Here is a 24,651-nt window from a genome sequence, read left to right on the forward strand (position 1 = left end):
ATCACTTGAGCATAAAAAGTTGACCATTTTTATGGAGTAAACTTTAATCATATAATTACATATACATTCTTTATGCTATTTTGTTTCATATCTTCATATTTTTCATGTTAATATTATTTTGTTGCTAATCAATTTATGTATTTATGTGTTTTTCATTCTGATATTCTTTGTAATTGAATTCAAAAACAGCTCCTCAGTGACATCATCATCCAGGAAGTTATTTTGGAAGAAAAGCAACAACACAAACACCATCAGTAAGTAGTTGTCAGTGGTTTATGTGTGCTGTGAGGTTTTGTAGTTTGCATATCTTACTCTAAAACATCTCATATTTGATCAAATGAGAAAAATTGGTAAGATTATTTCACTTGCTACCTTTCTGAGCAATAGCTAGATCTCTGTGTTCGGTTGCATTCTTTTATACAGCCTGATCATTTTACTGTAAGTGTGTAATTGATCAAGTCCACCTGTATAGTTTAAAGGTCTTAACTTGATCACAGCATATATCTAAATATGTATGGTGTATTTTTATATAAATAGGCTACCAATATGTGTACTTTTTTCTTGTTTGTTCTTGTTTATTTGTTATCTTGAGAAATGACTCAAATATACAATCGTTTTACATCACAGAGTACAAGAGCTGCAGGTATGTCATGTACACCAGTTGCCCTGCATACTTCGGTTTCATCACCAGTGACCTGGAGACGGCAGGCAACAAAGGTAATAACAGTTCATACAGTTCACTGTAAGGTCACACCCATGCCGTCCCGTTTCTTTTGAATATCTAGATGTAGTTCTCACAAATATGCTTCACAACGTGAGTTTTCATGTGTCTGGTCCAATAAGTTGTTGGATAATTGATACATTGATTGGTTATGTCATCATGTGTTGGTATAAAAGCTGTCATGTGGCAGGCGGAACAATCCACGGCCCCATTGTTCATTCATCAGCGTCCCTGATCGGATCCATGTCTTGGTAAGCTGCAGGCCAACCAGATAAGGATCAGTAGATGATTGGGCGCACACATTCTTAACATGGCTGACCCGTGACATCTCGGGGGCAGTCGAGGAGTCTGTCATTATGTGTACAATGCGCTGCTTTCTTCCTTCTTATCTTTGCCGATGACATTGAGAGTTTTCGCATTAACTCATTAACGACAAGACTCATTATTATAGGGATCGAGTGGAGGGGGGGCGAGGGGCAGGGTGTTTCACCGAATGGGTGACACTTGGCATGGAGGAATGTACGCTCTCTATTTCTCTCTCACACACACACACTCTCTCTCTCTCTCTGATATAACTGATTGAGAGATGTGCCGGTCAAGTCCAAGGCTTAGATAAACATAATATGAAAACAGCTTCTTTTTTTAGTACACAAGCCAATACTGAATAAATGAAACATAAATGCGAACTCGCAGTTGCTAACTACCAGCGTTCACCCTGACCGGAGAAAATGTTACTCTGTATGACACGTAAGTTCAGAGAACGATTTCTTAAGCTCCAGAGGTCTTTCACTCGAGGGCTTTTTGCTGCCAGGAGCTTATGAAGGCCAGGGTGTTTGGCCTTTGCTCGTAGCTAACAGTGCCAAGGCCTTGACTCTTGTGGTTTGCCTCTGTCAGACATTGGATTTCTGAGCATGGCTCTGTGAAAAAAAAAAAAACTCTCGTTTCTTGATCCATTACCACTTTCAACACAGTTGTATGGAGTGGAGGGAAAAAATGGGATGGGAGCGACAAAAAAAACTGTCTGGAAAAGATTGATAGCTTTGCTCTATGGTTCAATTGTAAATTAGAATGCAACTCCCTCTGGGATACAAGGGCTCTATTTGTGATTAAGAATAAAGGCTCGGTAACTGAGAGATAGAGGAAAAAGTTTGCTCTCTCATACACACAGGCAATTAGCTTGATGAAATGGCCCTCACTGTTTTTTGCCCTGGATATGTAAACTGATATTATAATAATGGAGCAGGCTGCTTGTTCTATTATTGTCACCTTGAGTCGAACAGGAGGCGGCGTTGTGGTGTACACAAAGCCTTGTATAACACCACAAAAACTAGACCCACGGCGCGTCCAAAACCGCAAATGCGATGCAAACCGAGATGACACGAGAAACAAAGCAGGCTCTCATATGTAAGGAAGGTACAGGAGTGAGCTTAGTACGCCGGTTGCCAGCTTGACAAAGTGATAAAGAACTTTTATATGCCTCATAGAAATAATGGCGACGTGAGCTCGGAGTCTTGGCGCTGTACCTGCCCACAGCAGGAGTCTCACCTACCTCAATTTTTTATTTTCTCTCATGTAAGGCAGGGGTGATCCATTAAATTTTATGATCTTGTTTTTATATGGTAACAGAATTTTTTTTTTATCAGGGATTGTGTGTGTTTTTGTCTCTTAACTGTCTTCACTACATTCAGAAGCGTTCCTATAGCTCAATCGATAGAGCAAAGCCCAAAGGTCACTTATATGGAAAAAACATAATGCATTGTAAGTCACTTGTATAAAAGTTGGAATACCCATTCTGGCATGAATATCAAGGATCTGAATGTTTGATTAAAAAAACAAATGCATTTCAGCTTTTCAGTTTGAATATCGATTTAACCAACCTGTAAAAGTGAGAACACTTTGTTTGATGAGTAATTGTTTTAACATAGTTTGAAACGTGGCCACCTCACTTCATACCGGACCCCCTGGGCCCCTATAAACAAAGAAAAGATGAGAAATGATGGGTGGAAGGTTTAGCTTCTGCGTCTCAAATCGATTCGGCAGGCATAAGGAAGGGGCAGCCCTGCGCAATTGTTTTGAAGGGACGTGCAGCCAAGCGGAATTCTGTGGCAATGCGAGTGTAACATAAGTGCATTGCTAACACATGGCTGTATTCCTGGAGATGTCAGAGGGGATCTGCTTTCATAAAAGGGAGTGAGAGAGGGATCTAATGTGGAAGTAATTACATGTGAGAGAGTCACTGTGATGGAATGCAATACAATGTTTTCCATTTGCAGGTCAATGCCCAGAGTTACATAGTGTTGCAGATATGCTAGCATCTTGTTTTATAAGATTTCTGTGTGAGTTTGCACATTCATTCAATAAAATACAGACCGGATCGCACGGGTAAGCGCACTATTGTAAATTCGCTCTTCCTGTGAAACGGTCACAGATGAGGGAACTTAAATTGTAGAGATCTGCGTGATAGCAAACTACTGTCCTGCCTGTAGGCTGTATTTCACGTATGCACTTTACAAGTAGATTATATTAGCGAATGACACATCGGTTCATTATTCAGGCTGAGGCAAAGTATAAACAGATGTTATTCATGTAAAATGCAAACCCAGCAGGCTAATAAGGTCATTTTACCAGTTTATCTTTAAAGAGATTGCTGACTTCCTGTGTGTTCATTATTTCATTAAAAGTCAACCGTACCTGGCCTGTTGTTGGTTAAAGGGGGGTTGCCGAGTTCTTCTGCAGCTTTGAGCTATATGTATGTGTCAATCTAAACACTTGAGTAGCGTGATGCCAGACATGGGAGACATGAGAGAAACCTGGTTCTCCGTAACAACCACACCCATGTCAGCAGTGTTCCCTCTGCTTATGTTTCATTTCCAAAGAAATGTCTAGACTGGCTTGGGTCAAACACTCATATCAGCTGACACTCTATACTCGATTATACAAACTCAAAAAAGGATGAAACAGGAAAAGCTTCAGACATAAATTACGTAAGGGATTATAATTTTTTGTCTGCACGGTTGAGTGAGACAAAAGATGTCTAATCTGGCCCTCCTCGTGTGTCTGCTGGTGTCCACGGTTTCAGATAGGAGCATCAGGCATGCCGAAGGAGAGATTAGCCGGTTCGTGACCTGACGTGTTAGGATGTTCAAGAGCAGTAAATAAGAGTGCCACTGATCACTGAGTGTTTTGGGTCAGACTGCAATGTCTAAACTGATCATTCCAGTCTAATGAGCTTTGGTGACTTTGATGTAATAGTCCAGCTAATTCAGCGCAATAGCTGCACCACAAGGTCATGTTGTGTTTTAGGATCTTACTAGACAGTCCAATAGGTACTTTTATGCATTTTGAGAGGATCCTGTAAAAAGTTTAATGAGCGTTAATAAGAAATTTAATTCCTTTGGACTTACGTAATATTTATCTGGTTGAACATCCAGAATGAGCAAATACATTTATTCCTGTCTTATCTTTATTGTTAGTCTCTTAATGGTTAGCAGCTTATAATTGCAAGTATTTCTGCCAGAATTGGTAACATGTGTAGGTAGATGTGACGTAGTCAATTCCCTCTAAAAATTCTTGGTTATTTTCAACCCAGTGTTGGGACAAAAAGGGACGAACCTAAAAACCCCTTAAAGGGATAGTTCACCCAAAAATGAAAATTTTGTCATCATTTTCTCATTCTCATTCTTTTATCTGATGAACACAAAAGACGACATTTTGATAAATGATGGTGGACACACGGCTGGTGGAGACCATTGACTTCCATAGTAGGATAAACAAATACATTGGGATTCAATGGGTACAATCAAAAGTGTGCTTACAATCATTTAATAAAATATATTTTTCATTATTTATCACAATACTTTCATAATATTTGTTTTTCCTACTATGGAAGTCAATGGTTACAATGAGCTGTGTGCTTAAAGGAAAACACCACCGTTTTTCAATATTTTACTATGTTCTTCTCAACCCAGATGCATTAATACATACCTATCTGTTTTCAATGTGTGCACTTTCAACCTTTGTACAGCACCTCATGAATGCGCCAGCATCCAGCCCAGCCCCATTCATTTCTCAGGATCCAAACAGGGATGAATTTAGAAGCCACCAAACACTTTCATGTTTTCCCTATTTAAAGACTGCTACATGAGTAAGTATGGTGGCACAAAAAAGTGGTGATTTTTTTAAGCAGATAAAAATGAGAACTATATTGTATGGCGGAAGAGCACTTATTTTGCAGCATTTCGACCTCGGTGCACAGTAACATCATCACTCTTGACTACTCCCCCTCTCGCTCAAACTTCCTCCAAAATTACTGCGCCCGAGGTCGAAGTACATAGTAAAATATTGAAAAACGGTGGTGTTTTCCTTTTAACATTATTTATCAAAATATCTTCTTTTGTGTTCATCTGAAAAAAGTGGTTAAGAGGTTTAGAACAACATGAGGATGAGAAAATGATGACAGAATTTTCGCAACCCAAAATGCTATTTTTTTCTAACCCATTGTTGGGTCAAATATATTTTTTTCTGGGTTAGTTTAACCCAACGGCTAAGTTTGTCCCTTTTTGACCCAACAGTGGGTAAAAAATAACCAAGCATTTTTAGATGGTCTATGGACTATGTCACATACATCTGGGAACAATTCTGGCAAAAATACTTGCAATTATAAGATGCTAACCATTTCAAGGGATTTAACAATAAGAGACTAACAAGAGAGCGTAGCTTGAAAATAATGTACATTTCATAGTCAGTACCACTAGTATACCTGGATATAAAAAATAAACAAATCATTTGGAGGTTAATTCTTATTGTAAGACTCAATGTAGTCTTAAAATAAGCAGTGTTCAAATCTGTTATAATTGCACACCAAGCTAATTCAGTCAGGTCATGACTTAATGGTGTTTATTGTGCATTTGCATGTACATTAATTGACACCAAATGTGCTGGGTGAACTATTTTTAGTGGTTAATCAGAGAGTTTATACCTGTGTGGTTTGTTTGAAATAGCAAGCTAATGTCTAACTATATACTACAAAGAATAAATGCACGTGCACATTCAAAAACATCAGGTATTAGTGTCTTTGGTAAAGGATGACATCCTGACTTTTATATAGGAATGTTGTTCATTTATTATCATTCTTTCTAGAATGGTCTTCTAAGTATCCCGAATTGTCTATGCTGTACTTCCATTATATAATGAGACACTAAGAAAACATAGGAAACCTATGGAGCCATAACATTTACTCTTTGAATAGGACAGTCCACACTGCACTGCTTTGGGGTGAACCGCAGATTTAATTTTCTGAAACCAAAGAAACATATATTACATTATGTGCAACAACATTCAACTGTTGCCTGGAGAGCTATCATTTATCCTTGTAAAGATTTACCGCTCGCTATCTCTGTCTGTAGACTGCCACAGTACATTGTATTATGTGGATATCGCAGCTGATGTTTTTGTACATTATAAATAAAATGACAGGCATATCACTCTTGTGAAACTTTGGGTTAAATTATGACTGGAAATATATTACAGTGCTCGCTGTAAAAAAAGTGAACTAAACCAGCGTGTCCGATTTGTTTTTAAGTTAGCGTCAAACAACAAAGAAGAGCTGATTTTCATACATTCGACCAAATCCTCCACCGTGGAGTGTTTTTGCCGTCCTGGAATACAACAGTCTTTGACATGTTGTAAGCATTGACCCGGTGCCCCGTCTCACTGACATTCACACCTCTTACTCTCTCTGAATGGAATGCAGATGCTTTTGTTTGTAACTTACCATATGGGCCGACACACAGCGAGGCCATAAGTCTCTGAGCTCTGTATAAAAGGTTGCCCTGAGAACCTAACTTTCATCAAATAGCGAAGGATGTCAAAGGTGTTTTTTTTTTTAAAGAAAATACAAAGACCATTTGGGACTGTTTTGATGCAAGCAACTAGTTCGTAGTTTCATGTGTGAAGCGTGTAGTTGATTCATAGTTTCACGTGTTAACTTTTATTTTGTTTTAGGCACTACTTACCATTTGCAATTCCTCAATTGCTTAAAAGGCGGGAGCTGGCAGCTGCTGTACATAGTCAGACCTTTTAAACCAAGGTTAAAGACTGTGATTGATACCATTAACACACATGGCTAAAGACAGATTAAGCTCTTGTGTGTTTACAATGTCTAAATAGGCATCCTAAAAGAAGCACAGCCCCTTTGAATATGTTATTGAATACATGTTTCAAAATACAGAAACATTTCATGAAAGATTTTACAAAGATTTCTTGGAGTGACAATTGAACAAGACCGGACATGTGGAAACTATAAACTCTGCAAAAGAAATAAAAAAAAACAACGAAATTTTGAAAATCTCCAGGAGCTTACTCTCTACTCAGTATACTGTACTTTTTATTAAACAATACATAGTAGTGCTCTGTACTTCCAGTCCGCTTCTTGAGGGCATGAGAGAGCAGAGCAGTACTACAAGGTTGTGACTAAACAGCCCCTACTGAAGGTGACAAAACGTAAGTCCTTAGAGAGGACTTCAAGAGCCAGTTACATGAGCACTTCAGGGCCTGCAGCTGAAGTTTCCCCGGACACTGCCTCTTTCAGGGGGTTCGCGTAAACATTACACTCTCCGTCTGGGTAATTGATCCCAAATCTTGTTTGACAACGTTTTTTCATTGCAGACACTTCACATGCTTCCTGAACATAGCTGAGCTTTTTTGGCCGCGTTGCAAATACCACAACAACTCAGCACTCATTAAATCTTGTGCTGAGTGTTCTTTGCCCTTCCACTGCCAGTGTGTGGTTTAGTTCATTTTTGCACCCCCGCTCCCTTTGCTATCTTGCTTATTTTTTCTTTTAATTGAAGGACCATTTGTGTGTGTATTTTTGTGTGTTTAATGTGTGTAAGTTTATTATGAATACACACACGTACATATGTATTTCCACACCAAATGCTCTTTCATTCAAAAGAAAAAAATAGTATTCGTTTGTGTGCATGTGTCAAATTTTTAACGTAACACATTACAATGAAGTTGTATTTGTTAATGCATGATCTAACTTCTAGCATTTATTTGTAATTTTTAAACTGTTGTAATTGTTAACATGCAAAAGAAACTAACATGAATTGGCAATATTGAACAATAACAAATATTAATAAAAGCTATATTGCTCATTGTTAGTACATGTTAGCTAATGCATTTACAAATGTTGTATGTTGAAATGACCAAATGCTAAACCACGTTTTATTATATCAATTGCTACTGTAATTGTTAGCATTAGTTAATGCAAAAGAAATTAACATGAACAATTGCATTGGCAACATTGAACATTAACAAAGATGAATAAAAACTATATTGCTCATAATGTTAGCTAATGCATTTACAAATGTTGTATGCTGAAAAGAGCAAATGCTAAACCACGTTATACTATTATCAGTTGTTGTGAGAGTGGCACAGCTATTCAGCCTTGTTGTTTTATTGCACGTATTACTTTCCAAAAATCGCAGATGTGGTAAAGCACACTGTGTGCTTAAGGACTCGTGCACCTGAATGGAGAGTGGGCACATGCTAACCACAAACAAGTGTTTACCATCACTCTGTTGTTTGTCTGTAGACTTTAACAGTTAAAACTATTATTAATCACTTAGTTTCTTTTGTCCCCCTTTGATATATAAAGAAAGTAGTGCTCATAATATGTTCTGAAGGGTGCAGGTTATGTGCAAAAACAAACTGAAATCTTTTGTCAATGTCATCCAGCAGTCTTCAATTGAGAACAAGCTGCTTTTAATTACAGTTAGTATACTTTTTAGATATCTGTTTCCCACTCTCTCATTTACTTTTCTCTGCTTCGGCTCTTCGATCACTTCTGAAAATATTTATATTTCCTAATAACTTGGGTTTAGTCTTGTGGGCAATGATTAAAACCAGACTGGTATAGTAAATGCAAAAAGAGTGTATGTGGAAAATAATATCTGTCTATTTTTCATAGCAGTTAAGACTTGGAAACCCAGCAATTTTCACAATAAAAATGTCAGTTACAGCTCTACATTAAATGAAGATTTAGTGCTTTCCTGTAACTAATGTTTAATTTTACATGTGGATTTTACACTATAACTTTAGATTTGGATTTGGAGTGCCGTAGACTTCATAAGAAAAAAATGCAAGGGGGGATAATATCCCTCGTGCCTCTTTATTGTGAGGGGTTCTTATTTAATAATAATAACAAACAATAATTATTTATACGAATATTTATTTAATTCTTGATTGCTGTACAGTTTATTATCAATTCATATTATTATTATTATTCATATCATAAAAAAATCATCATTCTTTCATTGCATTATTCAGAAAATAAGTTATTAGCTTCCTATAGTTCAGTCGCTATAAACCATCAAGTCTGGATTCTGTTCTACATTATGTTAATACATTCAAAATGTACAACTATACAAACCATTGTTGGTTTCAGTCACCTGGTTGTCAACTGAGCCGTGGATCCATTCACCTATAAAAGAATCTATCACATGTTAGTTTTCAGGCAGATAAAAAATACATTAACAACCTGATCCCAAAGCTTACCTTCCCTGCTTTGTCATTGTCGGATCTTCGTGCATAGTTCCTCCTCCCATCATGCATTTGGTGTGGATGTCACCACCGAGCATTCTTTGGTCACCACAGTGTCCTCTGCCCTTTTCACATGCAGATGTCTGAGACAGCGAACATCTAGTCTGCCAGAACACATTCATTCATATTCTGCCTATAGGTTTAGACATGACTAATGACAAAACTAGCATTTTTGTATCAATAGTAACAATTATAACGTGTTCTTATACCATTCACTTTAGTGAAAAACTAAACACCATGTTTACCCTTACATCTATATTATGTGTTATCTAGCGTGTTTTCCTTTTCTATGGAGAGCCTGAATGTAAAAAACACATTTAAATAAATACAAATTAATATTGCTTTTATATACGTTTTACAATACTATTGAAAGTGTACATTAGATATATATTGTCAATTTCATGGAGATAAACATTGACATTTTGCATAAGTGAAACAATGCAAATTTTTTTGTTGTGATTTTGAACTTCCCCTCTTGTTACGCAAAGTTATTGCCCTGAAGTGATGAAAGTTAAAAGGAAAGAAGTTGGCATTCAGTCTAAGAAGAGATTATTATAACAAATTAAGCGTTTGCTGTTTAAATTGACACCTTAATCCATCATTAGAGAATCAAACTCTGTGATCTGTCATGATTCTGCCGGCTTCTTTTAGATTGGCCCTGGGGCAAACAGAAATAGACAGGAAGAGGGTAACCTGCACCGGTGAAGGAATCAATCACACATAATAAACACACCACTGGCACAAAGACTTTTCTTTTAAGAATTTAGTTGTCTGCAGTATATTCAAATTATTGTATTGTTTTGCAAATACAGTCCAATTAAACATTTTCAGAAGTAGAATTATTATTTAGAGACAAATACTATAGTTAGCATAAATCGCAATAAGTCTTGTCATTTTAAAACGTTCTCATTATAATGTATTTTTTAACAATAACAATCAAATTTATATGCAGTGTTTCGTCACATTTTATGGCTTTTATACAAACATATTTTACAAATTGTATGTAGTTTGCTTAAAAGTTATCATATGTATAGTAAGAACCATCTAAGACTCTTATCTGAAATGCACAGGCGCATCTGCATCAACTTCAGGAAACACTGCATTTGTTACACAGAAATCTGACAAAGGGATTCGAGTGGAAATTACTTACAGTTGTAAACACTTTAGCACTTCAAAACAATGAAGTAATCGTGTTTAAGATATTGTGGTCTAATGTCACATTGCCAAACATAATTGACTTTAATTGAATTTTAAAGCCAACAACAAAAAAAGCAATAATCACTTCAAAATCATCGTTTAGAATGAAATGCTGCCTGTTAAAGCTACAGATGGCAAAAACTTTTTGTGAACTCTTCTGAAGTACTGTGGACAGCAAAACACAGTTTTAAATTATGATTTTATTGCACCAAAAGTGCATTGAGTTGCAATATGACCTTTCACCTGTAGAGCTACATTGTAATGTTTACAGCCTCTTTTTATCACTATTATAAACTATTACAATGATTTGGTATTACGATTCATTCTACCATGCTATTTTGTGTAACAGGTATCAGTTTATTCTAGCTGTCGTTTGGTATTATTACTAGAATGAATATTTTGAAGTCAAAGCTATATAATATATGAATATTCGTTACAAGATCTTTTTGCATGGACTGTAGCAACAATTGGTTGTCTTAGAGAGTGAGATACACAGTGAGAACTTTCCCTCTGAAGAAGCTAGAAGTTTTCTGAATTCCCAGGGCTATGATGTTGTTTTAAGACTAAAGGTAATGCTGAACAAATTACACCATATTTGGGCACAGAGCCAGGCTTCTGTACAGAATAAAACCATAATCCTATTCAATTTGCCCGTAACCGATATGAGATTTTCTTGAATGAGTTTAAAGACTATGTCAAGGGGAGTCTATTTAAATGACACACAATAAAAAGGCTCGGTTGCGTGAGAAAATGCTTCAAATTTTGCTATATTTTATATGTATTAAGTACTATCACACTTGAAACTACCATTTTTTTTACCTTTTTAGTAGTAAAATGACCACATGCACAGGTGAGATATAAACTTGGGCCAGTAAGAATAATCTTGTGTTTTCTTAAATTAAAAATAAGACACAATCCATATTAACAACATTGGTAGCTGGTTAATGCACAGCTTGTTCATTAAAACACTTCATACTAAAGTAGCAGTCAAGTGTAATTTGATTGACCAAATCTTTTTACAGACTTTAAGAGACTGATGCACTAAACACCTTCACAATCATGCTATTTCTGTCTCATTTGCTTATAAGTAATTATTTTTTATATTACAACTTATATTATTTAATGTTATTTTAACAAACTTTGACAAAGAAATGATTATCAGAAATGCACATGCATGTTTACGAAAGGGTAAATAAGTCTTACAGGCTAATATTTTTAATATCTAGAAAAAAATAGTAGACTTTTTACTGTTAATTACTATATTGGTGCCGACACTTATATTCGTTATTGCTGAAAAATATCTGAAAATTCTTCACTGTCACAACAGATGTGCTGTATAGACTGCAAACATACCAGCTGACAGGTCTATTACGTGCTCGTTTAGACACGTTTTAATCTACACCGTCTGATCAAACCCAACAACAAAGCCATGCGAATGTCAGTAGCCTATACAATGAGTAATACTAATGTCATTAATATTATTATTAGCATATTATTATTATTATTATTATTATTAAATTAATTGTTAAAAATTAAATAGTTCAGATCAGTGTAATGCGATGGTAGCAACAGCATGATTTGTATCCTATATTTATAATTAAATTAATGGCTAATATTTAACAAAAATTGCAAGGTGCGGTTTATTTCTTTTTGTCGCATTTTCTGTATTCATTGTGTATAACCTATTTCAAAGCTTAAATATGTATTTATGCATTTCTGAGTTCTGATCATTCAGCTTAATCAGTCTCCTCTTGTTGATTAGCCTGGTTAACCTTTGCTCCATACTGGGTCTGCAAGGGTTAATCAGGCCGGGATCTGAATGACCTGAGGGTCAGATTCCCTCTATCTCTTGCTTGAAGGATACGGTGGAGTCATCGATAAGATTAGTTAGGGTGAACTTTCCTCGTCCAACCCATCAAAGCGCAACAGACACCTGCACTATAACCTAACCTGTGCGCGCGGTACTTTGAGAATTTACGACCTTGTTAATAAACTGCGCATTAATTATAGCTGTGAATTAACTAAAAAAAAAACTATTTGATCTTTTTGTATGTTATGTTTTATATATTTAATATAATATAATTTAAACAGATTTTATATATTTTAATTTGTACAATCTAATATAGTCGGCTGATCTCTTCACGTTGAAAGATTTGCTGTTGCGGGTTGATTTGACTTGTTTATTTAAAGTCTATTGATTAATTCGAGTATAACTGCTTTTAAAGGAGTCGCATCTTATACACCCGTGTCCCAGAGTGCATACTTTACTTTACAAACAATAATAAAGTGATTTACCCTTTTCTTCGCGTCCCAGCCATGGAAAATCGTTAAAGATCCTGCTATTTGTGTGTGATCAGTAAATATTTAGTGTAGTGTCTCGTCCTAATCGATGAAGGTCCCTATGGGGGTGCGCTATTGTGTGTGTGGATGCTTGCTGAGCTCTCTGTGTGTGTAAGGACTCTTTCTTGTGCAGTCCGTTTTACAATGATAAATGTACCCGGACGACTCAGGATACACTTTACTGATCAAAATCAAGTTGCTAGAAAACGGTTGTTCGAAGGCTTTCATCCAGCTTTACTTAACAAGAACCGACGATTGTATAATTTATGCACAAAGTGATGAATTTCTTCGGGGTTGACAATGGCGTTTGCTTGTTCATTTACAGATTAAACAATTAGCATATAGTGGGAAATCTTTGTTGTTGGCATGTTAAAATAAAATAGTATTTATTTAATAAGGTATTTATGTGAAATCTGACATTTGAGACAGATATATTAAGGATGTCTACTAATTTAATTAAAGGCGGGTTTGGCGTTGCGCTGCAAGTAGAGGATTTAATACACTTAAAAGTTATTTAGTGAATTAAGTTTTCGAAATAAACACAGCCTGTGTAATATTGTTATGATATTTTCTCATGGGCTTTTCTTTAGTTCTACAACCTAGTTTTAGCTAGTTGTCTAGTCTTGATTATGTATTAAATGTTTATACGTACAGTAATAGTTTACACTGTAATACAGTCACGAACTTTGACTTGATAGTGTAGTTGGCGCAGCAGCAATTAAAGCGCCTTTTAACGATGCCTATAGCAAGGCTCTTAAAAGCTATCAGGCCTACACTGAATTACTACAACCATAATTGAGGACTGTGGCAATTTGACGTCACTTGAGAATGCAGTTGTCTATCTAGACAGCCCGCTGACTGCAGGCTGTTATTGTTTTCTTTTAGTGCTATTAGCTGTATTTTTTATCCAAACACCGTTATTCTTAAAACATCAAACCCCATGACAGCTGTATGTGCTCACTTGCATTCTTATTATATGTATTTCGTGACACCTATGCATTTTAGGATTTATTAAAGCGAGTTTATTGCGTCAGTGATCGAAGTTGATCTGTTAAAGTCCTGGCCTTGGACTTAACCATTGAAAAAGCAACTACGGCATATCACTGTTAATAGTTTGCACATAAACAGACAGGTGTCTCTCCTGACTTCACCCCCTCCCTCTCCCAATCACACAGTCCACACAAAGCAGCCGCACTAAGAGGGTTTTACCTTTCTGTGGAAAAGAAAAAGACGCACAGGAGCATCTTCTGACATTTTGCAAAAAAGACAAAAATCTTCAAAGTCTTCAATATGACTTTGTGAGGATATGAGGAAAGGCACTAAATATTAACATGTGATTCAAGCGTCGCAAAAAAGTTTGACTGATTTCGCTTGTCGGTTTGTGTTTTTATCCCTATCTAAAGTTTTAGTAATCATTCAAATACATACAGAGACTCATTTTTGTGTATAAACCCGTCACTGGAAACGGAATAAACAGACCGGTAATTCGCACAGAAAGAGAAGACTAAGTACATTTTCTCATATAGGAGAGGATGCACCACGGGGAAGACGAATCGACATCATATGCATTTGGTATGTTTGGGCTATAATTGTTAAAAATTAAAGTCTCGCTTAGCATGTACATATAGATTGTACGGTGAACCTGGTTGTCTCTTGTGTTGTGAATTCATCCTCAATATATTTTAAAATTATTTAAAGATTTACATTGCAGCCACAACAAACGCAACCTTAAACACTTTTTTTCCTTTCATTATTATTATTCAGTGTTTGTAAATATTTGCTTTAATTGCCTTTGCTTTTTCATTCGTGTTTAATAACTGATATTGTATGTCTATTTGTGCCTTATAAGTCTACAACCAGTCTTATTTACCAGTTGTATTCTGGCATTTGAGCAGAAACCATAATAGCAGACATCCGTGTTTTCATCAAATAAATTGTGAAAATATTAACACTTACCTTGATATGTAGGTAAAATCCAAACGGAATCGGAAGGCTATATTTACTTCTGCTGTATTGCTTTCGGCTGCGTTGTTCACACACATTGCATTGAATGGTCGGAGATGAGGAGCGGTGCTCATTTTTTAACGTTTCAATAAATTTGCCAAAATTAACCGAAACGCAGCAATACTCCCGTGCGCGAACAACACTCTGGAGAAATTATGTGGCGGAGACCTACAAACGCACCACTGCAACGTCCAAGTCAATTACAAGGAAATCTCAAAAGCATTAATCAGATTAAAATAGGCGCATGTTACTTTGGTGTATGTGAGAGGCGAGCGACCGATGTAGTTTCCATTTAAGATGGCTCTTCCACCTTAAAGCGAGATTTTAGGCAGAAATAATCTATACGCTAGGGGGCGCCCATATACTGTTGTACCTCTAGTCTTCTGCATTTTCCTCTTGGGCAGCATATGCTATGATTTAGCACTGTACATTTTTCAGTGGACTCAGCTCTGACAGCCCCTGGTGCTACAGAAAGTAGACTTGAACAGGCGAGCTTTAAACATTTTTTGCTTTGACTTATAATCCTAGGATCGAAATGGGAGACACCTTGTTTGACCACACCGCACCGAGGCTCACAAGCGAACATCTATGTTAATTAATATCAGACATATAGGCTTTTGCTTCATCAGTGAACATCAGAGTTTTTGTTTGCATGAATTATATTTTTTATTTATCTATTTATTTATATTTTTAATACAGCGGTCCTTTTAGAGGACATTTGACCTTAACGTCATTAAGATGTATGTGTTATTTTAAGGCCCCAAAATACTAGTAACCCTCAAACTCATCTTCTGTAATATAACACGCTTTAAAATTACACTGTTACTGGGGGAATGCCACGCTCTATGAAAAATGTTTTGTCCTTCAAACTGCATCTAGTTATTATGATGATAAATTATTAAAAATAATAATAAAAAATACAATTAATGTCTAAACTGCTTTACGGTAATGTTAGTGGTCATGTGAACGAAAGCTACACCGTATGTGGCAATTGGTACTAGTAGGTAGATTTAAACAGTAATAAATTCATTTATGGATGACAATATAAAAGTTAGCTATTAAGAACTTATTTCAGATTTTTGGATTTTTTTATAATTTGTATATATTTATATTAGTGGATTAATTTTGATATCAGAGTAAATATGTAGTCTATTCATATCTATAGAGGGTTTTAAGCATAATGTACTGTTCATAGAATTCTAATGGTGTCTAATGAAAAAGCTTGCGCAAAATATAACTCTTGCGGCTTTTGATTTATTGTTTTTTTTCTGTTTGGCTTTTACATTTACAAAGTAGAAGAGTTTATTCATATATCTTGATCGTTTGTTATAAAGACCTTCACTGGTTATAAGTGGCTTAGGGTTCTCGAACGTACAGCAAAATTGTTCGCAAGTGTTGCTTGTTTCTTTGTGGATAGTCTCAGTTTTAAATGTATTTATCACTGCATTAGTCTGTTGGTAAATGAGATGCAGTTTTATGATCTACAAGCAGCCGTCGTGTTGATAAATGGAATAATAGAACTGACCAAATTACGCAATTTGCAGCTAGTTTATAGAATGGATGTAACAAAATGGCATGTAACACACTAAAAAGAAGTAAGATTAAAGAAGTATCATTCTCGCGGCCCTAATTGCTTATATTTTTCTTTGTGTATTTATCAGATTACGGGGAAGGTATTATTTAAAAATATTCACATTTGCATGCAATTGAATTCGGAAAGGCTCTGACCAATATATTGCGGAAACCCTCTTCGAAATATATGATAATGTTGGATTTTATTTTAAATGAATGAAATGATGCGCACATGGATTGCGATCATTTTCCTCTAAATGATATCCTACTCTCTTTAGGACCAAGCGGCATCTCGACCCTTATTCCTGGCTTTGGCAAAGAACCAAGTAGCACAAGTGCCGACTAGCCAATAGAGTTCAGGGGGAGGTCCGTGAGCTCTGACCAGTCAAACACAGTCACTTTCCATATATGGCAACTCATCTCCATGGTAACGTGTGCTAAGTTGCAGCAGTCGTGTCAAAGTTCACTATATAGAGAGCTCAGTGAGCTGATCAGAGAGAAAGCATTCTGCCAGCCCAGCGCCTGCAAATCGCAGTCACTTCCTAACCTCCCCCTTTTTAACATATTTGATCACTTTGATTCTCTGTTCTCTCTCTTATTATTTTTACGCGCATGAAGGAGGTTCTATAGGTTGTGATCTTTTTGTTTTATTATCGGTCCTGCTTGCCGGAGAGTTGACTTCATATTTGACTCGAGCACAGGCTACAACTGCGCGCGGCTGCTAGCGCTACCTCATCTGAAGAAAAGGAAGAAGCGGCAGTATTTTTTGGCCAGTTGGTTTTCTTCAAGACTTTACGCTGGAACTTCTTGCGCGTCGCAAGTATCCTTGAAAGCGGTGCGTTTCTGTGCGTGCGAACATCGCTGCAAGCGTGAAGTTATCTGTCCGTCTCTGTTAATATCTTCCTCCGCCGTGTTTATTTTCCATTTTTCCTTGATGGGTTTACTGGATGGATGACTGCAAGTGCCCCTGGACTTGGCCTCTAAGAGCAAGGCTGCTATTCGGCTTGTCTTTGCTTCAGTTTTAACCGCATGCCTAGGTAACGCTGTTTCAGTCAAGAAATAGGCTACTGTTCGGTGACATCGGTGCGCAACTTTCAACGGACAATCAGACTCTAGCCGACCGTATCGATCTTGAATTATTTATTTAACCGTCCTAAGTGATTAAGGCACCGTGCTGCGTTTGATTTATAAAACAAAGCATTCCGAAACCAAAAACGGAGGACAAAAAGTTTTTTTAACGTTGACTGATAGATATGGCAATGGTAGTGTGGAGAGGCTCCCAGGACGATGTGGCCGAGACCCAGGGCACCCTTTCATCGCAAGCCCAAGGAGGACTATCCCTTCCGACCCCTCAACCAGGCCAGCTGGGGCTGACGGCCTCGCAGGTTGCCCCTCCGACCCCTCAGACACCCGTTCAAGGACCCCCGAACAACAACACACAGTCGACTCCGACGAACCAGACGACGCAGAATCAGTCGGAAAAACAGCAGCCACAGCACATAGAGTGTGTGGTTTGCGGGGACAAATCCAGTGGCAAACACTACGGCCAGTTCACTTGCGAGGGGTGTAAAAGCTTTTTCAAACGGAGCGTACGAAGGAACCTCACTTACACATGCCGTGCCAACAGGAATTGTCCCATTGACCAGCACCATCGCAATCAGTGTCAGTACTGTCGCCTCAAAAAATGCCTCAAAGTTGGCATGAGACGGGAAGGTATTCGGAATTTTGTTGTTTTACTGCTGTCTTTGTCCTTTGTGTTTAGTATATGTATGATACCCTTCCCTATGTTTTATCCCCGGCTCTTCTGCCGTACGCTGCCCGTCCACCGCATGCGAAGGAACCGCCTTTAATGCTCGAGATTGAGCGTTATCGCGGCGCTCTTAGTGCTAGAATAATGAACGCCCTTTCTAAAGCGAATATTTCACATTGTACATTGTTAATTGCATATCGCTTTTATTTAGCGAAGAAAAGGGGGCACGCGTCTGGATTTTAATAAAATCGCTGCAGATATGCCGCGCGGTTATGGCGAGGGAGAATGGAGAGACAGCGTCAAAATCACATACACACACACACTCTCTCACACACACTCACACACTCGTACACACACTAGGCTAGTCTCCAAATCGCCCGCCTTATACATCGTTGTCCTCGGGTAGAAAAGTGAATAATAATTACCTTTAATCTTTCATATTGTTTATTTGATTAAATAGTCCACAAGAAACGCATTTCACCCGCAGATTCTCAATAGACAGCAGAACTGACTGTCTCGCTAGCTAAGTAGGTTAAGGGTTAGCATTCATGTCTTTCTTTGTGCATGTATTCACTGGACTCATGTTGACTGCTTTAAAACGTGAAACACTATTTGAGAAGTATACATAAAATCTAATTATATAGCAACACATTGGTAGAGCGTTTACTATAGATTATAATATTTTTATTAAGTAAAACATAGGGTTTGACTTAGTAAATTATGTTGTGGGTTTGCAATGCACTGTACATAACGTTTGTCTGAACAAATGTGAACCTAATTTGATTTATTTAAATTAAATCAAGCATCAGCAGAATCACTAAGGCCATTTTGATAGTTTATAAAGTTCTGTAAGTGTCAAGTGACATTATAATTGATTGTACCAATGCAATGTTTACGTTAAGAATGCTGTGGCCATGTTGAACACTAAGAACAATTGTATGGAAACATCACATAGTGAAATAGACGTAAGGTCAAGCTATGTTTTGTGTTTGTAGAATTCAAGCATCAATATCTACAGTTTCTCTTTTTACTGCAGCAGTGCAAAGAGGACGGATGCCACCCACACAGCCTCACCATGGCCAGTTCGCCTTGACAAATGGGGACCCACTGCACTGCCATTCCTACTTATCCGGATATATCTCTCTACTACTACGAGCGGAGCCCTACCCAACTTCTCGGTATGGCAGTCAATGCATGCAGCCCAACAACATCATGGGCATCGAGAACATTTGTGAACTGGCAGCTAGGATGCTGTTTAGTGCTGTGGAGTGGGCTAGGAATATTCCTTTCTTCCCAGACCTCCAAATCACCGACCAGGTTGCCCTTTTGAGGTTGACCTGGAGTGAGTTGTTTGTGCTCAACGCTGCTCAATGCTCCATGCCGCTCCATGTGGCTCCACTTCTGGCGGCGGCTGGGCTCCATGCCTCCCCCATGTCTGCGGACAGAGTGGTCGCCTTTATGGACCACATTAGGATCTTCCAAGAACAAGTAGAAAAGCTCAAAGCTTTACACGTTGACTCTGCTGAATACAGCTGTTTAAAGGCCATCGTTTTATTCACTTCAGGTAAGTTTTTATTTTTAAGCATGTATGCTTTTAATCAGCTGAATTATATTTTAGTCTTTAAAGAGTAAATCAACATGGCGTATTTTCATTCAGTCATGAAACAATAAAGTGTGCCCAATTTAGCGTGCATTATATAATGTAAAAATATAAAAGTCTAAATAGACACGTAAATATTCTGCAGAGGTTTCTGATAAAAACCTCAGAAAAACAGGTAGATTTGAGAAAATAATTTTGTCCATGGCCTAATGTTTTTTTCAAGCATAGAGGCAGCATCAATAGCGTAAAACACTTCTGTTTAACACTTGATGGATGCGATAAAAGTTAGATGCTAAATCTAGTTAATAATTTGTGACAGCCAGGAAAACATTAAAACGTAGGCTATTTATATGGAGAAAAATGAATTGCAGTTCTAAGTGTTATTAAGCGATTGCCAACAGTTATCCTGGTAAAAAATAATAATAACGTAAATAATGTCAGACAATGAGCACCTTAAAAACACGAAGCCTATAAATGTTATATTTATAAAATAGTTGTATTAGTTTTACAAAACATTCAGATAAAACGATGTAGAAGGGCAATCAATTATTTTGTATTTATTTGGAATGACAGATATTAAGGATGTCATGCTGGGGGGAGGGGGTGTGGGGAGGCGTTAGGCTCGTAGCAAAGGGAAGAAAGGCCTAATGCTCCATTTACACATATTAAAGAACCGATAGTAAATGGATAGATCTATCAAGTCTTGATAAATACAAATGGCCTGTTTTGTTTAATAGAGCTTTATTACGGCGGTCGGGAAAATTCTGTGCGTTGTTAGGAGGATCGCAGTTTCTTCCTTGTTTTGTTAGGATGATCTAGGGATCTAAGACACACGCTGGACTCGTTCCAGAACTGGGTCATGACCCTGACTTCCTTACTTTATTTGTGTATAACAGAGCAAAAGCGAAAAAGTTTAAAAGATGTAAAACTTGATAACAAATATGTTTTCTTCGGATATTCGTGACTGGAAAACCTTTACTGCCATTTGCAAAAATAAAATGGCCCTCTCTCACAATACACATCTAACTATGCGGTTTTCCTACAGATAATAATATGTACAACGGTTAAATAGAACCAAATCAAAACAAAAATAAGAAATATCTTGTTAATAGTATATCGGGCATCTGCCTTAGACGTATTCAAAGTTAATGTCATATAGGTCAGCATTTCGCAATCACCATATTGAGATGAAGTGTTCGGGTTGCTTAGTTTCTGCTTTTGTATAGGTTGTTGTCGTTCTTTACCAGAAGACATCTTGGTTTAAGCAACATGGGAATCTTATTTTAAAACTTAGGCCTGAAGAGAGTTTTGAGCAGATATTTTGTAATTTTATTTTTAGACGTACCTTTAAAAAAGACTGATCTAAAGGGCATTATGCGTGCTTTTTTTGCAATAATATTATTATCCACATGCTGTTAAATTTGCCCTTTTATTGAGATTGCAAGCATCACAATTCGCAGGAATTATAACAATTTGTAACGACTATACTGGAATGCTCGCTTTCTCGGATGTTTGTTATACAAATACGACTAACATAACCACAGGGTGTATTTGATACTATAGGCTATATTTGAAGGTTAAAAAAAAGTTAGCCATGGGGCTATTTTTTCCAAATAACGAATGTTTAGTGATTTAGTTATATATTTTTCCCATGCAATTTGCACACATTGCAAATTTAATTTAATTGTTATTATAGTATGCCATATTTTAATTCGAAAGTGTACATATACAGTTCATGTACTAATAAACATTTGATCATCTCTTCATCCCTTATAGATGCTTGTGGCCTGTCAGATGTGGCCCATGTGGAAAGTTTGCAAGAGAAGTCCCAGTGCGCTCTGGAGGAGTACGTTCGGAGCCAGTATCCCAACCAGCCAACTCGATTTGGGAAGTTATTACTTCGCTTGCCCTCTCTTCGTACAGTCTCGTCTTCGGTCATAGAGCAATTATTTTTCGTCCGATTGGTAGGTAAAACCCCAATTGAAACCCTCATCAGGGATATGTTGCTGTCGGGGAGCAGTTTTAACTGGCCTTACATGTCGATTCAGTAGGCAGAAGGAATGATCAAAGGGGCTGTGACTACAGTAGTTAGCGCTTCTTTTGTAGAAGGAAACGGCTGTTACACGAGTTTACTTTCACGAAGAAAGACTTTCATAAATGACTGTGAATTTTAAAATTGAGACATTCAGTGAACCCTCAAAATCCAGAGATTACTCTCAGTGTCATTCTAAACAGTTTGTTCCAATGTTTTTTTGTTGTTGTTGTTGTTGTGTTTTTTTTTTTTGTAAAAAAATAAAATATAATAAAAACAAAATGAAGAAAGAAACAACCCACTAAAATTAACACAAAAGAAAAAAACAAAAGAAAAATAATTAAAGGATTTTGATAATCCTTTCTTGGAAAGAAACACTATAAAGTGCATTGAAGCGACAATTTGGAAGATACAGGAGAGAAGAAAAAAATCTTTTTTCCAATTACTATATTGTCCTGTGTCCATGTATCTATAGCTGTTTTTTGTACTTTTTTTGTTCCTCCTTTCTGGTTCCAAACCGGCCTATGTGATTCTGTAGTATGCAGTTCTTGTTTATTTTTTATTTTTTTAAATAACCATGACAATTGAGTAATGTAAAGACGTTCTTCGAGAATTCGAGAATTAAAACTAAACCCACAGCAATATAGGCAATGCTTAATGCTGCAAGCGCACTTACTCTATTGATGTCCCTAAACGAACATGAGTAGGGATTATTTTAATGATCAACCAATATTCACATAGTGTCAGAGTACTCGTAATGCAACAGTGTGTTACATTTCATGCCATTCTTCTACCTATAAGACAGCACGAATCATTCCCCAAAATGGATGCAGGAGCAATACTTTATCGTTCAGATACGCGTCTCAACAGTGTTTGCAAGATGTAATCGTACATTTATTTAAGAATTATGACCTGTCTCCATGGATTTTTATTTGGTTTCGTGGATGGTCGTCAGGTTATAATGCAAACAATAGAACAAAGTGTTTTAGAGTTAAGGAGAACCCAACAAATATATATAGATATATTTTTCAAATGTATTGCAGTACCCCACCTTGGGTAGCGCCCATGCGAATTCTCGCTCAAGTGTTTTGCCACAGTAAACTGTATTTTGAAGGTGGGGAAATGATGGGTCATCGTTATTTTAATGACAAAGCAGCAGTATTAATAAGACGTCCGTATAAATGTCCCTTAACACTTAAAGCATTAAAGTGCCTGTACAGCGCAAATGTGTTATTAACGATTACTGAAGTCTATAGGCCTACACCATGGGGAACACGCTTAGAATTTACAAAGTCTTATAATTGTTCATTTCACGTGAGAAAAAAGTAGAAGCAGTATTCTTGTAAATATAGGTCAATTCATTTCAAGGACTTTTTCTTTATACAACGTATATGTGATTAAGAATAAAACTGTGGTTGCCAATTTTTTCGGTAATACAAATGTCTTCAAATGAGTGACAGACTTAGCTAGTAGCACTGAAAGTTCTGTTTGAAATGTATATACATATTAAGACAAATGTTTTTTTTCCTTCTTTTCTTTTTCATGTATTTAGACTGTGAATGCATGGCCACAGGTCGCTAACCTATTTTACCTTTGATATATATATATATATATATAAATGTAAATGTTTTTGACTGTATAGATATAATCTGTGCATTCAGTACACTAGCCCTTGTATTTAAAAAAATGGAAAAAATTGACAAAAAAAAAACGTTCGACGATAGGTTGACACTTAACAGGGTGAGCTGGTTTTGAAGGGGTGGCTATTTTGACTTGGTGTTCTGCTCCTTTTCGGTCTGTAACAGATGCCTTGTGTGTGTATGTGTGAAAGCTTGCAATTTTGTCCTTGTTTTGAGGCTTTTCTTCAACACACAAGACACCATGTTGTGATTGGATAAAAAGGGATCATATTGTGTAGTTGATTGAACAGTTGTTTTGGGCTGTTCTCATGCCACATATGGACCAGTGAATGATACATGATTGTAATTATAAACAGTTTAAACTGACCCACGTTTTTATATAAATATATAAAATATATTACTGCAGGGTATTGATAACGTATAGATACTTTTTTATTATTGATTATTATTATTAATTGCAAGTGATATACGTGAGTGTGTGTGGAAGTTTATAGTTGAAAACAATTCTTGTTTGTTTGTGTTAGCTTATTGTAAACAAGCATTCTGCTGTAAATTTGTTCTTGGTATTAAATTATAATTTATGAATTTGAAATCAAAAGGCTTTCAATGTTTTCTTATTCATTATTAGCGGGGAAATCTGTCTGTTCTATCGGGCACTTAATGATCTGTTTTAAGCTGCTAAATGTTGGATTTTCGTGTGTGTGTGTGTGTGTGTGTGTGTGTGTGTGTTTGAGAGAGAGAGAGAGAGAGAGAGAGAGAGAGAGAAAGAGAGACTACGACCAAGAGAGTAGGATGGGTGCAAGGGTGACTCCGAGGTTTGGCCTGGGAAATTGCCCAGGTTATGTCTAAATTTGGCTTTTACAATATGAGTGCAAAGTCGAAAAGCTAAAATGAGTATATGCACTCTCTTGATTTACTTTCTAACTCATGATTTTTGCAAGTTAACATTCATCCATCTTTGATAGCACAATAAGGAAATACCATGTATCATGTCACCTTTACTGACCTCGGTATAGGTGTATTCTTGCTCCTTGTCTTGCTGGGTATCGCTTTCTATTTAAATATAAAAAACAGAGCAGACTGGCACGTTCGATGTCGTGATAAAATAAAACATTAGACATTCAATACATAAATACCTGTCAAATGAAATGTCATTTCGTTGTAAACGTGACATATGTCATAAAATGCAAA

The 24,651-nt window shown here is 36.8% G+C and overlaps 1 protein-coding gene and 1 long non-coding RNA gene across 5 annotated transcripts; one reads left to right on the forward strand and one right to left on the reverse strand.

The window, feature by feature from the left end:
* The first annotated feature begins 189 nt into the window (after nt 1–189).
* Nucleotides 190–24,061, forward strand: nr2f2 (nuclear receptor subfamily 2, group F, member 2). Of its 4 annotated transcripts, XM_055174773.2 has the most exons (4): nt 190–254; nt 628–717; nt 19,225–19,752; nt 21,565–24,061. In XM_055174773.2, exons 2-4 carry the CDS (start codon nt 651–653, stop codon nt 21,837–21,839), a joined length of 870 nt encoding a protein of 289 aa, XP_055030748.1. In that variant the 5' UTR covers nt 190–254; nt 628–650; the 3' UTR covers nt 21,840–24,061. The 4 variants fall into 4 exon arrangements, with proteins under 4 accessions (XP_055030748.1, XP_055030749.1, XP_055030746.1 ...); XM_055174774.2 differs by lacking the exons at nt 190–254; nt 628–717 and adding an exon at nt 14,097–14,434; XM_055174771.2 differs by lacking the exons at nt 190–254; nt 628–717 and adding an exon at nt 16,902–18,151 and having other exon boundaries at nt 19,207–19,752.
* Nucleotides 8,938–16,411, reverse strand: LOC129419614 (uncharacterized). Its single transcript, XR_008636591.2, has 2 exons — nt 14,819–16,411; nt 8,938–9,429 (listed from the first exon to the last, which is right to left on the reverse strand). It is a non-coding gene; the product is annotated as an uncharacterized lncRNA (long non-coding RNA).
* Nucleotides 24,062–24,651: the final 590 nt, after the last annotated feature.

Source organism: Misgurnus anguillicaudatus, chromosome 15 (assembly GCF_027580225.2).
Source record: "Misgurnus anguillicaudatus chromosome 15, ASM2758022v2, whole genome shotgun sequence".
In the NCBI taxonomy this organism is placed as follows: Eukaryota; Metazoa; Chordata; class Actinopteri; order Cypriniformes; family Cobitidae; genus Misgurnus; species Misgurnus anguillicaudatus.

Excerpts from the sequence above, each read along its gene's own strand:
- nr2f2 (XM_055174771.2), top strand. The coding sequence starts at position 17,692 with ATGGCAATGGTAGTGTGGAGAGGCTCCCAGGACGATGTGGCCGAGACC. Across the intron at positions 18,152-19,206 it reads AGTTGGCATGAGACGGGAAG|TTTCTCTTTTTACTGCAGCA; the intron begins GTATTCGGAATT and ends CAATATCTACAG. Across the intron at positions 19,753-21,564 it reads CATCGTTTTATTCACTTCAG|ATGCTTGTGGCCTGTCAGAT; the intron begins GTAAGTTTTTAT and ends CATCCCTTATAG.